General features: G+C 39.4%; 1 protein-coding gene across 1 annotated transcript; it reads right to left on the reverse strand.

Annotated features, from left to right (window-relative positions):
* Positions 1–8,735: 8,735 nt before the first annotated feature.
* LOC138868897 (kinetochore-associated protein DSN1-like) lies at positions 8,736–10,770 on the reverse strand. The gene is made up of 3 exons (XM_070146474.1): positions 10,656–10,770; positions 9,254–9,804; positions 8,736–9,134 (listed from the first exon to the last, which is right to left on the reverse strand). Exons 1-3 carry the CDS (start codon positions 10,768–10,770, stop codon positions 8,736–8,738), a joined length of 1,065 nt encoding a protein of 354 aa, XP_070002575.1.
* Positions 10,771–15,661: the final 4,891 nt, after the last annotated feature.

Genomic DNA, 15,661 nt, shown 5'->3' on the forward strand with positions numbered 1-15,661 from the left:
TGCTGACAGTTAGGACACTGTGCAACAAACTCTGCTATATCCTTTTTCATTATGTCCCACCAATATACTTCCTTGATATCATGATACATCTTTGTCGCTCCTGGATGGATAGAATAACGAGAATAGTGAATTTTTCCTCTAACCAGCCGACGCATCCCTGCAACATTAGGGACACATAATCATCCTCGATATCTAAGGACCCCATCTTCTGTAATTTCAAACGGTGTCTTCTCCTTATAAGGGGTGGTATCCCTATAATGAACTAGCATAGTATCCTTGTACTAGCGTTCCTTTACTTCTGCTACTAAAGAGGATGTTGTTGTATCCTGAATAGTAATTCCAATATCACTTGAGTCCAGTAACCAAATTCCAAGACTAGCAAGCTGATGAACCTCTTGGGCTATTCCCCTCTTTTCTGGCTGTAAATATGATAGGCTACCCATAGATCTACGGCTGAGGGCGCCGGCTACTACGTTCGCCTTCCCCGAATGGTATAAAATATCAACGTCATAGTCTTTAAGTAGCTCCAACCATCTCCTTTGATGTAAATTCAATTTCTTTTGCTTGAAGATATACTGGAGGCTCTTATGATCCATATAGATATCAACATGAATGCTATACAAGTAGTGCCTCCACATCTTTAGTGCATGAATCACCGCGGCTAACTCTAAACGCGGGTCAGGTATTTCTTCTCATGCTTTCTTAGCTGTCTAGAAGCACAAGCTACAACCTTACCATGCTGCAACAACACATAACCCAATCTAATGCTTGAAACGTCACAATAGATAACATAACCATCGGTCCCTTCTGGGAGCGTTAGAACCGGTGTTGAATTTAATCTATCCTTTAATGCCTGTAGTCTCCGTTTGCAGCATCAATCCATTGAAAATTTTCTCCCTTTTGAGTCAACTTTGTCAAAGGTGTTAAAAGGGAAGAAAATTCCTTTACAAATCTCCTGTAATAGCCTACAAAACTGAGAAAGCTACGAGCCTCCGTTGGTGTTGTGGGTCTAGGCAAAGTCTTTACTGCCTCAATCTTTTGTATATCCACCAGGATGCCTTCACCCAAAATGATATGCCCAAGGAAAGCTACAAAGTTCAACCAAAATTCACATTTAGAAAATTTTGCATATAACTTCCATTTTTGTAGAACTCTGAGCACAGTACGCAAATGATCTGCATGCTCAGCCTTTGAACGAGAATACACCAATATATCGTCGATAAATACAATTACGAACAGATCTAAAAAGGGCCTGAACACATAGTTTATCAAATCCATGAATACTGCTGGGGCATTAGTCAAATCGAACGACATAACACGAAACTCAAAGTGCCCGTTTATGGTCCTGAATGCCATCTTCGTAATATCTTCCTCCTTAACCCTTACCTGATGGTACTTGGACCTCAAGTCTATCTTTGAAAAACACTTGGCACCTTGCAACTGATCAAATAAATCATCAATCTTCAAGAGCGGGTACTTATTCTTGATTGTCACCTTATTCAACTGTTTATAATCAATACACATCCATAAGGAACCATCTTTCTTCATCACAAATAACACAGGTGCTTCTCATGGTAATGTACTAGGTCTGATAAAGCCTTTTTCAAGCAAGTCCTTTAGTTGTTGCTTTAACTCTTTCAGATGTGTGGGGGGGGGCATTCTGTAGGGAGGAATAGATATTAGATGAGTATATGGTAGTAGGTCAATATCAAACTTAATTTCTCGCTCTAGCAGAAGACCCGAAAGCTCATCGGGAAAAACATCGGGAAACTCATTAACCACAGGGATGGAGTGAATGGTTGGTGACTCTACTTCCACATCCTGAATCAAAATTAAGTGATAAATATAGCCCTTTCTAATCATCTTCCTTGCGTTGAGATAGGAAATAAATCTACCTCCCGGCGATGTCGTATTACCTTTCCACTCCAAAACAGGCTCCCCTAGAAATTGAAATCGGACTTTCTTTGATATACAATCAACGTTGGCATGCTAATAAGCCAACCAATTCATACCCATTATAACATCAAATTCTACCATATCTAACTCGATTAGGTCTGCTATGGTAGATCGACTATGAACTACTATTATACAACCCCTATATACTCGATTAGCTGTCACAAAGTCCCCAACATGTGTAGACATCTCAAAAGGTTTAACCAATTCAGGTTTTATTCTAAACTTGCTAGCAACCAACGGAGTAATATATGATAAGTTGGAACCTGGTTTAATCAGTGCATATACATCACATAGGGAGACTAATAATATACATGTAACAACATCAGGCGATGACTCCTGATCCTGTTGTCCTGCCAACAAATAAATGTGGTTCTGAGGACCGCTCGAGCTAGATGCTCTGCCTCTGCCTCTACAACGACTCATTGGTGCTTGTGAACCTTGCCAGGGGGCGTACTGATGATGATGAACTAGCTACATATCTCGCTAGCTGAGCTATCCTTACATCACCTCTCGTCGGACAATCCCTCATAACGTGGCCCGGATAACCACAAGTATAAAAAACACCCAATCCCATACGGCACTTCCTGAATGCTGCTTACCACACTGAGCACATTGTGGCAAGAGCAACCTTATCTGACTTGACTCACTCCTATACTGAGAACCTGAGGCCCTGAATATTTGGAACGATCAAATTTCTTACTACCAAACTGAGGGGGTGCACTAGCCGATGGTTGTGCTTGATACCTCGGTTACTATTGTCTCTAACAACCTAAAAACTCACCAGAAGGACCCAAAGACCTCGCCATCTTATTCTGGGCCCTATCATGCTCACGATCGGCCCTCTATTTCTACTTATGCTCCTCTACACCATGAGAGAATGCTTGAATATGAGAAATATACATGTCTGGATGAAGTGAGACCAATATACAATGGTTAAGTAAGTGCGACTCTAACCCCATCACGAACCGGTGAACCCGATCCTCCATCTTAGATATAATAGTGGGAGCATACCTAGCCAATGAATCAAATTGAATACTGTACTCCCGAACACTCATGTTACCCTGACGAAGGGTCAAAAACCTATCAACTCTGGACCGACTAAGCTATGGTGACAGATAATGATAAAGAAAAGCTTCTGTAAACTCCTGCCATACTGCTGGAGGGGAATTCTCACATCTGGACAACTCCCAAGACTCGTACCAATTAACTACAACATCCTGAAGTCTATAGGAAGCTAGCTCAACTGACTCATTCATAGTGGCTTTTATTACCCTCAAAGTACTCTGCATTCTATCAATAACTGAGGGTTTTCGTTTGGATCTGCCCAATGAATACCGGAGGGTCCAAATTAACGAAATCACGAACCCTCGCATTGACGGACCTATTTGCATGACCAATACCTACTTTCCGACGTCGAGCATCCGCGACTACTAATCAAGTTAATAGCTGAATAACATCTCTCACCTCCTGACCCGATGTATCTGGCTGAGGGGCTAAATGTACAGGGGCGGGCGATGGAGCTCGTGCCCCTCAAAGCTCTTCAGGAGAGGGCGGGTATATGAAGTCTGAGATGGAATCTTACTATGAGACTCTCCCCGAGCCCAAGTAACTCATGGCCTCGACTAGTAGTCTCACTAGACACGGACTTTCCCTTTTGGGCGGTTGTTGTCTTCGGAGGCATAGCTAAAAAAAGTAACATATTATTAGGAAGATGAATTCTTATATAGCACAATCTAGATAAAAAGAGAGGATAACATCCTATATGTCCTATAGCCTCACGTCTATAAGCGTGGTGTACAACACACCCATAAACAAGACTGTACTAGACACAGTCTGTAGACAACCCTAGGATCGAACTGCTCTGATACTACTTTTGTCACGACCCAATCCGATGGGCCACGATGGGTGTCGGAATCCTACACGTCGAACGTCCTTAAACATGGGTTTAAGATATAAACATGAATAACATATGTGAGGAAACCAATCCAAAAGACATATGTATATATACATGTGGAATACAGTGGGCGAGCCAGCAAGGCTGCTATAAACAACTATATACCCAAAATTGAAAGACGATAAGGCCACATACTATCCAACTATACATAACTGTCTACAGACCTCTAATAGAAAATACAACTATGTAAGGACGGGACTGGGTCACATCATACCCATATATATATACAAGCATATCGTACCAAAATCAAAAGCATCTCTGGATCAACTAGAGCACACAAACTCTCGCTTATCAAGGATCCTAAGCAGAGGGACCGTCAGCTTGCCTACCTGCACCTGCAGACATGATACGCAGGCCCCGGGAAATAGGCGTCAGTACGAAATGTATTGAGTATGTAAGGCATGAAAATCAGTACATAAGAGACATCAATGAAACATGAAATAAGGAATTCCTCCTATAAGTCTGATAAGTTTGCAAATCCTGAAACAGTTATAATATCATGCACGTGTGTGTAAATATCGTGATGCATAGGTATAGGTGTACATAATATCATCAAGCCTCTGAGGACATCCCATCATATTATCTTGGCCACTGTGGGCAAAATCATCAACATATACCAACTGATTAGGTGGTGGTGTGTATATAACGCCATAACCTTTTCTCATATCCCATATACATGTATATACATATAAATAAAATACTCGTATATAATGCCATCTAGTCATCGGTCAATGTACATGTATAAATGAATGAAATGCATGAAAATATGTTAATAATCTCAATATTCCTTGCGGATAAGCTTTATCAGCTGCGTATTATTCTGAGACCTATGAACAGAAGATATAATAATATGTCACATGGGGAATCAAGAACATAGAGACCCCTAGTATTTTTATGAATAGAGTCATTTATGAAAGCTGTGCATTTACTCGTTTCTTTTTGTATCATTTGAATCATGCCAAAAAGAAAGAAGGGATAGCCTTAACATACATGTAGTAGGGAAATATCCGTATGATATTCTTGGTAAAGGTTGCACCGTACTCCTTTAGAACCGCAAAATTTTACGTTGCTAAAGTTTTATCAACCCCAATGCTAGACAATTTTGCTTGAAGTGTTGTCTACTCAGGGACTTGGTAAATATATTTGCAATTTGGTCTTCAGTGCTGCAGAATTTTAGGCATATAAGCCCTTTCTCAACATTGTCTCTGAGGAAATGGTGATTTACATAAATGTGCTTTGTCCTCTTATGTTGAACTGGATTTTTTACCATGTTGAGTGCACTAGTATTATCACATAATAGAGGCACACAGTCTTAGAATACTCCAAAATCTTTCAATTGTTGCTTGATCCACAAAAGTTGAGCACATCAAGAGGCACCTACTACGTATTCAGCTTCTGCAATTGAAAGTGCCACAAAATTCTGCTTCCTTGTATCCCATGAGATTAAGTAGGAACCCAAGAAGTGTGCCATCTCAGAAGTGCTTTTCCTATCAACCAGATATCCAGCACAATCAGCGTCAGTATACCAATAAGATCAAAACTGTCTCCTAAAGGATAATAGAGGACCGGGTCCTGTGTTCCTTTGAGATATTTCAGTATTCTCTTAGCAGCCTTCAAATGAGATTCCTTTAGATTGGATCGAAACCTTGCACAGAGACCCACACTAAAAATAATGTCTAGTCTGCTTGCAGTGAGATAAAATAGACCCTATGATCCCTCTATACATGGTCTGGTTTACAGGAGAACCAGGTTCATCCATGTCTAGACGAGTAGTTGTTGCAATAGGCGTGTTGATAACGTTTATGGCTTCCATATCAAAACTTTTCAGTAGCTCCTTGTTGTACTTTTGTTGACTTATCAATGTTCCCTTCTTAGATTGATTCACTTGAAGTCCTAAGAAGAAATTCAGTTCTCCCATCATACTCATCTCAAATTCACTCCCCATGAGTTTAGCAAATTCTTTGCATAGAGAGTCAGCAGTGTCTCCAAAGATGATATAATTGACATACACCTGAACAATGAGTAGGTTCCTCCCTCATTTCGTTAGGAAAAGAGTGTTGTCAATCTTCCCTCTTGCAAAGACATTTCCTAGAAGGAATTTTGACAATCTTTCATACCAAGCCCTGGAAGTCTGTTTTAACCCGTACAATGCCTTATCTAGTTTAAACACATGATCAGGGTATTCGTGACACTCAAAACCAGAAGGTTGCTTGACATTTAGAAATGCGCTTTTGACATCCATTTGGAATAGTGAACTCCATATGAGATGCAAAGGAAATCAGAATTCCTATGGCTTACATTCAAGCTACAAGAGTGAATGTTTCATCATAATCAATCCCTTCTTCCTGATTATAGCCTTGAACCACAAGCCTTACCTTTTTTCTTGTTGTATTTCCAAACTCATCGAGCTTGTTTCTGAATATCCACCTGGTTCCTATAATGGTTCGATCAGCAGGTCGAGGAACCAGGTGCCACACCTTGATCCTTTCAAATTGATGCAGCTCTTTTTGCATGGTTGTGATCCAGTCTGTATCTTTTAGTGCTTCTTTTATATTTTTGGGTTGTATTTGGGAAAGAAAAGCTAAGAAGGCAAGTGAGTTCCTTGATTTTGATCTGGTTTGAACTCCTGATTCAATAGGAGTGAGTATGTTGTTAAGAGGATGGAAACTTTTGAACCTCCAATTTTGTGCATGAGTCTCATTCGTAGAGAAACCAAGCACATCTAACTGGGATTCTTGAGTGATTCTTACTTAATAGAGTGGGGTTCCTTGGACTGCATCAACAACTCTGTTTTTAGCTTCAGTTGTTGTAATCGGGGGACCAGGTTCCTATCCAATTGATGGAGATGTATTTGCATCTTCTTCACTCGATTCCTTGACATGGCTCATTATGTCTGCCTTTCCATTTGCTATGTCAATTACTTCTCCTAGAACAGATAAGGGCTCTCCATCTTGATTAACATGTTTGTCCTTTGCACAGGATAGGTGAGCTTCATCAAAGATCACATGTATGCTTTCTTCTACACATTGAATCCTTTTGTTGTAGACCTTCTAAGCTTTTCTCTAAGGGACCGGATCATGCACTTGTTCACCAAGTAGCACGCAATATTGACAATTTCTGCCTAGAAATATTTTGCAATCCCACTGTCAATTGGCATTGTTCTTGCCATGTCTTCAAGAGTTCTATTTTTCCTCTCAACAACACCATTTTGTTGAGGTGTTCTTAGAGAAGAAAAATTGTAAGTGATGCCATTTTCAGTGCAGAATTCATCAAACTTGGCATTGTCAAACTCCGTCCCATGATCAGACTTGATGCAGGCTACTTTATTACCCATCTTCACTTAGATCTTTTTAACAAAGGCAACAAACACTTCAAAGGTTTCATCATTGGTCCTAAGGAACAAGGTCCAGGTGAATCTAGAATAGTCATCAACTATTATAAATATATAATTCTTTCCTCTTCTGCTTCGCACCCTCATAGGTCCACAAAGATCCATGTGAAGGAGATCGAGTGGCCTTACCGTGATGACTTCCTTTTTGGGCTTGAACGAAGATCTGACTTGCTTCCCTTTTACGCATGCATCACACACTTTGTGATCCTTGAAGCTTGATTTGGGCAGACCACGAACCAGGCCTTTCCTTACTAATTTTTTCAACAGCGTGAAGCTTGCGTGACCTAGCCTCATGTGACATAGCTCAGTATCATCATCAACAGCGCTTAGGCAGCTTAAATTACCGTTATTCAGCGACTCAAAATCAGCTACATAGATATTTTTGTATCTTTTTGCCATTAGCACCACCTCACCCATAACTAGGTTCATCACTATATAGATTTTTAACACAAACCCGACCTTGTTTCCCTTGTCGCAGATTTGGGAAATGCTTAGTAAGCTATACTTCAAAACGTTCACGTAGTACACATCTTTGATTGAGTGAGAGAGAGACTTACAAATCCTTCCAACTACTAGAATGTATCCCTTCTTGCCATTCCCAAAGGATACACTCCCTCCTTGTAGGGCCTTTATTGAAAGGAAATCGTTTGTACTTCCAATCATATGATTTGAGTAGCCACTATCCATGTACCATTGTAGCCTGCTTCCTTTCATTGTTCCCTGCACAAGAAGATTAGGAGTTAGCTTTAGGAACCCAAGTCAATTCGGGTCCCTTGTAATGAGGAAAAGGGTGAATAAGGGATCTTTTGGTCCATTGAGGCATTATACGTTTTTTAAATGAGGGAAAAGGTTCTCTACTGGTAGTTACTTTTTCAGCAAAGGCTTTGTTTTTCTACTGAGACTTACATCTGGCCTTACAGTTTTCTTTAAGGTGCCCATTGTTACCGCAGTGAGTGCAAAGCTAATTGTCAGGTACAGTAACGTACTTGCTATGAGGGTTGTAATGGATCTTTTCCCTTTGAAATCCAATCCCCTGCCTGTTTCCCTCATTATTAGTGTACATGGCAGTGGTAGCATCAGAGGACCAGGTCCACTTGATTGATTTTTCAAGATCACTCTTCACTCTACCTAGTTATTCCTGAAATTGTTTGTTTTTCTCAAGCTCAGCACAGAGACTAAACTGCACTGACTTTATCTCATTTTCAAGCTTAATTTTGCCTCGCTTGCAACTTTCTTTCCTTTTTGATAACTTTTAGCCCTACTTTCCATTGTAGATTTCCCAATAGTTTTGTTGAAGTCCATTACTACCACTAGAAGGTCATCTCTTTCCCGTTCTACATTTTCAATCCTCTTCTTTAAGACATTTCTTTCATTCTTCAGGTTTTCAATTGACTCTCTAAGATCGACTGTAACTATTACTAGGTCATCTCTAGACTATTCTGCTTCTCCTAGTTCAACTGCTAAGACATCACTGTCATTTACAAGACTATGATAAGTGTCTATTAGCATATTTGCCAAAGATATGAGTTTCTTTGGAGAATAAGATTTCAGATTTCTTTGAATATCTAGAAAATTTACCTCATCATCATCGTTATCTTCATCATTAGACTGGGACATCAAAGCAAAAATTGAATCATACTCGGTTGATTTACTTTCTACTTCCATCATAGAGTTGTTACTTGGTTCATCACCTTCTCCAAATTCGCTTGATGAATCTCCCCATGCAGCAAGAGTTTGTCTCGCAACATTATCAACGGTTTTTTTTCTATTGAAGCGTCTATCAAGAACTAGATTCCTTTTGGATGCTTTGTCAGAGTTGTTCTTGTATTGATCCTTCTTTTGAAAGGGAAATCCTTGATGAAATGTCCTGGCTTGCCATATTTATGACAGAGATCATAATTCTTTGGCTTGCTAGAACTTCCCCTTTTTGGAATGCCTCCATTCTTGCGAACCATCTTCTTGAATCTTCTTGTTAGGTATGCCATATCACCATCTTCACCACTTGACTCGTTGTTTTCAGTTTTGAGGACTAGGTTCTTCTCCTTCTTGGGATATTTACTTTCACTATCTTTCTTCTTTTTCACCTCATATGTTTTTAGATTGCCAACAAGCTCATCAATACTTAGCTCCTGCAAGTCCTTTGCCTTTATAATGGCGTTCGCTTTTCTTTCCCAAGAACTAGGTAGCACGCTTAGTATCTTTCTAACCAGCTTGATTCTTGAAATAGTTTCACCAAGGGAGTGAAGCTGATTAATGATGGAGGTGAACCGGGTTTGCATTTCTTGGACAAATTCATTGTCTTGCATCTTGAAGAGCTCGTATTCAATTGTGAGCATGTCGATTTTGGAGTGGTTGACATGTGTTATTCCTTCATGAGCTGTCTGCAGGGCTTCCCAGATCTCTTTAGCTGACTGACATGCTGATATCCTATTGTATTCATCCGATCCAATACCACATACCAGAATTTTCTTAGCACAAAAGTTCTTCTCTATGGCCTTTCTATCTGCATTGTTGAATTCTTTCCTTGTCTTGGGAATGGCTACTGGTGGGTCGCCAAGGTTTTTGGTAGGAACAAATGGTCCATCACATATGACATCTCATAACTTAGAATATTCAGCCATGATGAAGTCATGCATTATAGTTTTCCACCATCCATAATACTACCCATTGAAGCTAGGTGGTCTGTAAGTAGAATGGCCTTTTTCGAAGTTTGGAGGAGCATCCATGAGGATCCTTTGATAGAAAGAACCTGCTCTCAGGCCAATTGATAAAATATAAGGGTCCACCAAATCCTATAGAGAACTAGGTTCTCTATCAGGTCCAACAGTACACACACACAACAGTAATTAAATGGCAAGAGGAATTTTATGTTGAAAAGTCCCAGCTCAACGAGATTAAAAATCACGACTTACCGTTGTAGGATTTCAAATTCACTACTAAGAAACTTTTAGATTACAACCTGTGCAACCAAGGAATTAACCTCTTAATCCCTCACTAACATGTAATAGTCTATTATAAGCCACTTTGTAATAACTCTATTACAAAGACTTTACAACATGACTACCTCTAGCCAAGACTCAAACATATTAGTTTAAGGTTTACAAATGCATTCCTATAGAATGCTTCTAAACAAGCTAGATAGAAATTACAATTAAAGAGCTATTTTAAAGTTACAACTCAACTAAGGACATATAATTAATCTATGTGGGAACTCGTCCATAGTTGTTTTGTTCTTTGTTCTTGAAGCACATGAAACTTGCTTGCTGAATGGTCACGTTGATAAGCTTGTCAAAAGTTCAAGTGATTTGTTTTACCTCCCTTGCATTGAATATATACATGTGTGACATCACTTACAATGATGCAAGCAAGATTGGTAAAAAGTCTTCCCTAAAAAGTTGACTGCAGCACTGTTCTGCACAGTAGCGTGTGCAGGCAGCAACTTTCCAACTGGAAAGTTGACTTCGTGCATTCTCCTCAGGAACTGGTAGGGACCTGGTCCCTCAATTGTTCCTTCCACTTCTGAAGGATTGAATCATATTCCCGGCTGAATCCCATCCTGGGATCTTGTGATCTTAAGGTCTTGAAAATGTGCAACAGGTTCTTTAACTGGTCCTGGAAAGTAAGTTTTTTAGATCATCAAAACATAAATCAAAGTACTTGTAACCTATCATGCTTGTATCTTGTTATTCAGTAATGCTCACATACTCGTTGACACCAGGTTTTGAGGGATGGTTGTAGCAGTTTTACAGTTATATTCTCAGAGATTCCATGATATTTTTCCTCTTAAGTCATTAGACAATGTTTTTTCAACTTTATTGTTATTATGTGATTGTTGTCTTACCTAGCTGGTTGGGATAGGTTCCATCACGACTAGTAGATTCGGGGTCGTGACAATAACACATAAATCAAATCCCGGTCAAACTTATGAACTCTTCAATTCTTCAACTTGCCAACTTTTGACAAATATCGCTAAAATATTTGAGGAACCTCCGAATCCAAAATCAAATACATACCTAAGTTCAAAACCACCATACAAACCTATTGATGTTCTAAACGTCAATACCACACAAGAAAGGGGTGATTTGTGTGGTACCCAATTTTCACTCTAGAAGAACCTGGTTTTTCTAGGTGTTCTAACTACTACTATTTGCGGAATAAAAAGTACATAAAATAAAGAACACAGAAATGTTTACGTGAAAAACACATGGCTTAAAAGGTGAAAAATCAATGACCTATTATTCAGCAGGATTTTCCCAAGCTTACACTAAAATCACTGAGCAAAAACAACATTTACAAAAACTCTTTGTAAGCCTAAGGATTAACTCTAATCCCTTGTAGCACACAACCTCGACTGTTGTGACGACTTCAAGTTAGCTTATAACTTGAACACTCAAAGTACTTAATACAATTGCTTCTATGAAAGCTGAAAGGTACAACTTTAAACCACCTACTACAATTGAAAAAGAATAAGAAAAAACACAATGGAACTGGTTCTTCTATCTCGTTCAAGTCGCTTCAGGAGTGCACACTCAAATCTCACATAAATTGCTTGCAAAATCGCCTTGCTCTTTTTCTTTCAATTTAGTTTAACTTCTGCATTTATGTTATCCCTGTAAAGAGAACAATCATTGTCATTTAATATGTTAGAAATTAGAGTTTGATTGGGACTCAATTTTTGATCTTCTATCGTAGTTGAGTCCTTGAAGATATCAAACTCTAACTCTCTCTTCATCCGGAATATGTTCTCTTCATATAAGGAGACTTTCTCCCCTTATCCAATATGCAACCTTTTCGATCAGATCAGGAGATATTGCTACTTGATTAATAGGACTTATTTCCTTCACGTGCATCTCACATGTGTAGGTTAATCATGACAGTGCTTCACAAGATGGACCTGGTCCATGACTGAGTTCATTTGTCATTCTTCAAAACTTCACATGTTTTTAGGCCAACAAATTCCCCCTTTTTGATGATGACAATCTCTGTGCTTTTTACTAATCAAAAAACCAATAAGAACTCAACTTAACCATCAACACTAAACTTAGAATTTTTTTTTCATCAAGGACCAGGTTAATTAGGTTATAAATATCACTTATTTCAGAATAATGTGTAAAGCACAATATGTCTTCCCCCTTTTAGCATCATCAAAAAGTTGCATACACAGTGTGAATTTCAGATTTTATTAAGTACTTATGGCCACTAGAGAAACTACAAGTGCAATCATCAGTAATCAAACAAACATATTTAAACTATCAAGGTCAGAATAATCATTGAACAAGAGAAAATAGCAGTTGTCACTGAGAGAGATATGTTGTCACTAACAATCCACAAAAATAAAGAAAAACATCCAAACCATGAGCAAAAAAAATAGAAAAATCCCTAATCTAGGTCACTGGGGGGGAGGGGGTACTAGAACTAGTTCAGGAGACAGAAACTAGGAGTCCTAAGGCTTGGAGGAACTGGAGGGTTAAGTTTGGAGAAGATTCAGCATGTTCTGAAGAATTCCATCATTCTTCTCCTTTTCTTTTGCAAGCTCAATTCTGAGACCATCCCTCTCAGCTTCCACTTCAACCACACGAGCCTTGATCCTAGCAATTTTAGCATCCTTAGCTGCACATTGCTGAACCAAAGTCCTAACCTTGCTGTTGATGGGTGTCCTCAAGGATGAACCAGGTTCAACTGGGATGGCATTGACTGGATAGTCACAAGCAAGAAGAGTTTTGATGCCAAAATGTTCTTTGCTTGAGGAAATTTCCCATTTCTTCAGAGACACATTGAGTCTGTCCAGAACTGTGGTTAGTATGAAGCCATATGGGGTAGCATGAGCCTTGGAACCATTTACGACCCTGTCTAGCAGTTTGACTATGAGGGCAGGCCAGTTGATTTGCTTTCCTCTCTCCAGGAATTCCATAAGAACCAGATCCATGTAATTGGCAGTGCGTCTTCTCTTCTATCTTGGCAATAAGCATTTGTTGACAAACTCAAACACCACCTTGTGCTGAGGCCTCATCTCACTTTTCTGCACAACTCTGGCTTCATTCACACTCTCTGAATGACAGAACCTTTTGGTGATTTCAAGGGCAGTGGGGAGGGAGTCCAGGCATGGCCACCTTTGCCTAGTATAGTCATCAAACCTTTCAGAGGGTATGTCCAAAATCTCTTCCAGTTTCACAGCATCAAACTGCACTTGAACTCCCTTCACCTGGCTATTGACAACTCCATCCTTAACAGTAGCATTTGCCATAGATTCAATCAACTCATTTCTAGCTAGCCTACCTTCCATCTGGAGGACCATTTCCTTCCATTCTTGAGCAGCCAAAGAGTCTACCAATCTCATCATCCCTGGTTCCACCAGGTCCTTCAACAATCTACCTTTTAAGATTTTTCTTCTGCCAAAAATGGCAAGCTTATCCTGTTCTTTCTCAGATTCATCTTCTTCTTCTTCTCCACTCCAATCATCATCATTAGAAACTTTGGTTTGTTTAGCTTTCACTGTAGATCCTGTCCTCTTGGCTAGTGTGGATTCAGCAGTTACAGGCACAGAGGAGGACTTCTTGGAGGAAGTCTTAGGTTTCTTAGGCTTGGGTGTCGGAACCTCCACTGTTGTACCCCTCTCTTGATGGACCAGTTCCATGTCTTCTTCCTCAACAGCCTCTGAGGATTCTGCAACCTTTCCCTTTCCCTTATCCTTTTTCCTTTTCTTGCTTTCTTCGAAAGCCTTTTGCAGATTAGCTTCAATCTGTTTTACCCTGCTTCTTGTGGCTCTAACCCTAGGCACTGAAGAGGCAGTAGGTGTCGGGGATGGGGCTTTTATTTTCTTGGATCACTTGGGAACATTTGGGGCTTTTGGTGTAGTAGCTTTGCGTTTCTTTGGGTCATAACTTACTCCAACCTTTTTCAGTAGGTCAGCCAAGGTTTCTTCAGTAGATGAAACAAGTTCATTTCTTTGTTTTCTTAGATGAACCAACCCCTCAGCTGCTTCCCCAGAACCACTTCCCCCTGACTTCATGCCACTCTCATCTAACCTACTTTGTGCAAGCCCACATATAGCAAATTGCTCCCTTCTCTTTTCCCCTCTCTTCACCACATGCACCCTCTATCTCTTTTTCTTTTTCAGACTTCTTTTTACCTCCACTCCTACTCATCTCAGGAAACTTAACATACCTAATGGGTCCAACCAGAACAAACCTAGTTTCTAAGTTTTCAACCACAGAAGAACTTACCTCAGAAGGAGATTCTTGAGTCTTTTCAAAGTCAGAAGACCCATGTTCATCTCCCTCAGTCGCGGATTGAAAGGATTCAAACTCAGAGCTAGGATCAGACTTTGAAGCTGGGCTTTCTTTCACTTGGCTAGCTTTCAACCTTTCATTTAAAACCTTCCTCAGAGCCCCAGATGTTGTAGTTTTTTAAGCAAGCATTTTCTGCCTTCGAAACCTAGGTTTCGGAGATACACTGGGTGGAGTAGATGAGGATGAATTTATGAGAGATGGTGGTGGAGGAGTGCCAGGATAATCTTGTGGTTAGACATGATTCTTCGTTTCTTGAGAGAATTTGGGAATTTTGGTGAAGAGGGCAATTAGAATTGAAGAGTAATTTTTAATGGTTTTAGAATTATGAAGAAGACTGGAGATGTGGTGTGTATTTAAAATGAATTAGACATTAAATAAGTAATGACAGCTTTTTCAGGGGTCAAATAAAAGTCTAATCAAACTGAAATTCTAGAATTTTAATGATAGATTTGGCTTTCCTAGATATTAGGCAAAAATCACGGTTTAGAGTTCTAGATGGACGGAACTGGTTCAATGCTCAATGGATAGAATTTTCTAGGAATTTGACAAGTATAGGAATTCTGCTCATGATTGAATTATTAATCTTTCTAATTGTGCAGAGTATAGAAAATATACCTGAGCTTTCATATGAACCCATCTGATGAACTGGGTTCTTCATATAGAACTCTCTTGAACATGCTTCAAATGCCATAATAGAGAAAATATTGTAAGAGATCAGTGAGTCATATATACACATGTCACAGGAGTATACTAATTAAAGTATGAAACTGAGTAAGAATTAATCTAGATATATACACAAGGTTAGAATTCCTAGCCAAATTTTTTTTATGCATTCTGAGCTGGATCTATTAGGTGATCTTAATCATCCCTAATTCCAACCTATTCCTCTCAAAGTTTTCTCTACTTAGTGCTTTAGTGAAGATATCAACAATTTGCTTATCAGTAGCATAGAATTCTATGGAGATCAAACCTTTCTCATAGTTGTCTTTTAAGAAATGGTGCCTAACATCTATGTGCTTAGTCCTCTTATGATGAACAAGGTTCTTTGTCATACTTATAGCACTAGTGTTA

The sequence above is a fragment of the Nicotiana sylvestris genome, chromosome 5 (genome assembly GCF_000393655.2).
Source record: "Nicotiana sylvestris chromosome 5, ASM39365v2, whole genome shotgun sequence".
NCBI classification, from domain to species: Eukaryota; Viridiplantae; Streptophyta; class Magnoliopsida; order Solanales; family Solanaceae; genus Nicotiana; species Nicotiana sylvestris.

Excerpts from the sequence above, each read along its gene's own strand:
- LOC138868897 (XM_070146474.1), bottom strand. The coding sequence starts at position 10,770 with ATGCACGAAGTCAACTTTCCAGTTGGAAAGTTGCTGCCTGCACACGCT. Across the intron at positions 9,805-10,655 it reads CCAATCTTGCTTGCATCATT|ATAGAAAGGCCATAGAGAAG; the intron begins GTAAGTGATGTC and ends TCAACAATGCAG. Across the intron at positions 9,135-9,253 it reads CAAGAAGATTCAAGAAGATG|GATCAATACAAGAACAACTC; the intron begins GTTCGCAAGAAT and ends TTTCAAAAGAAG.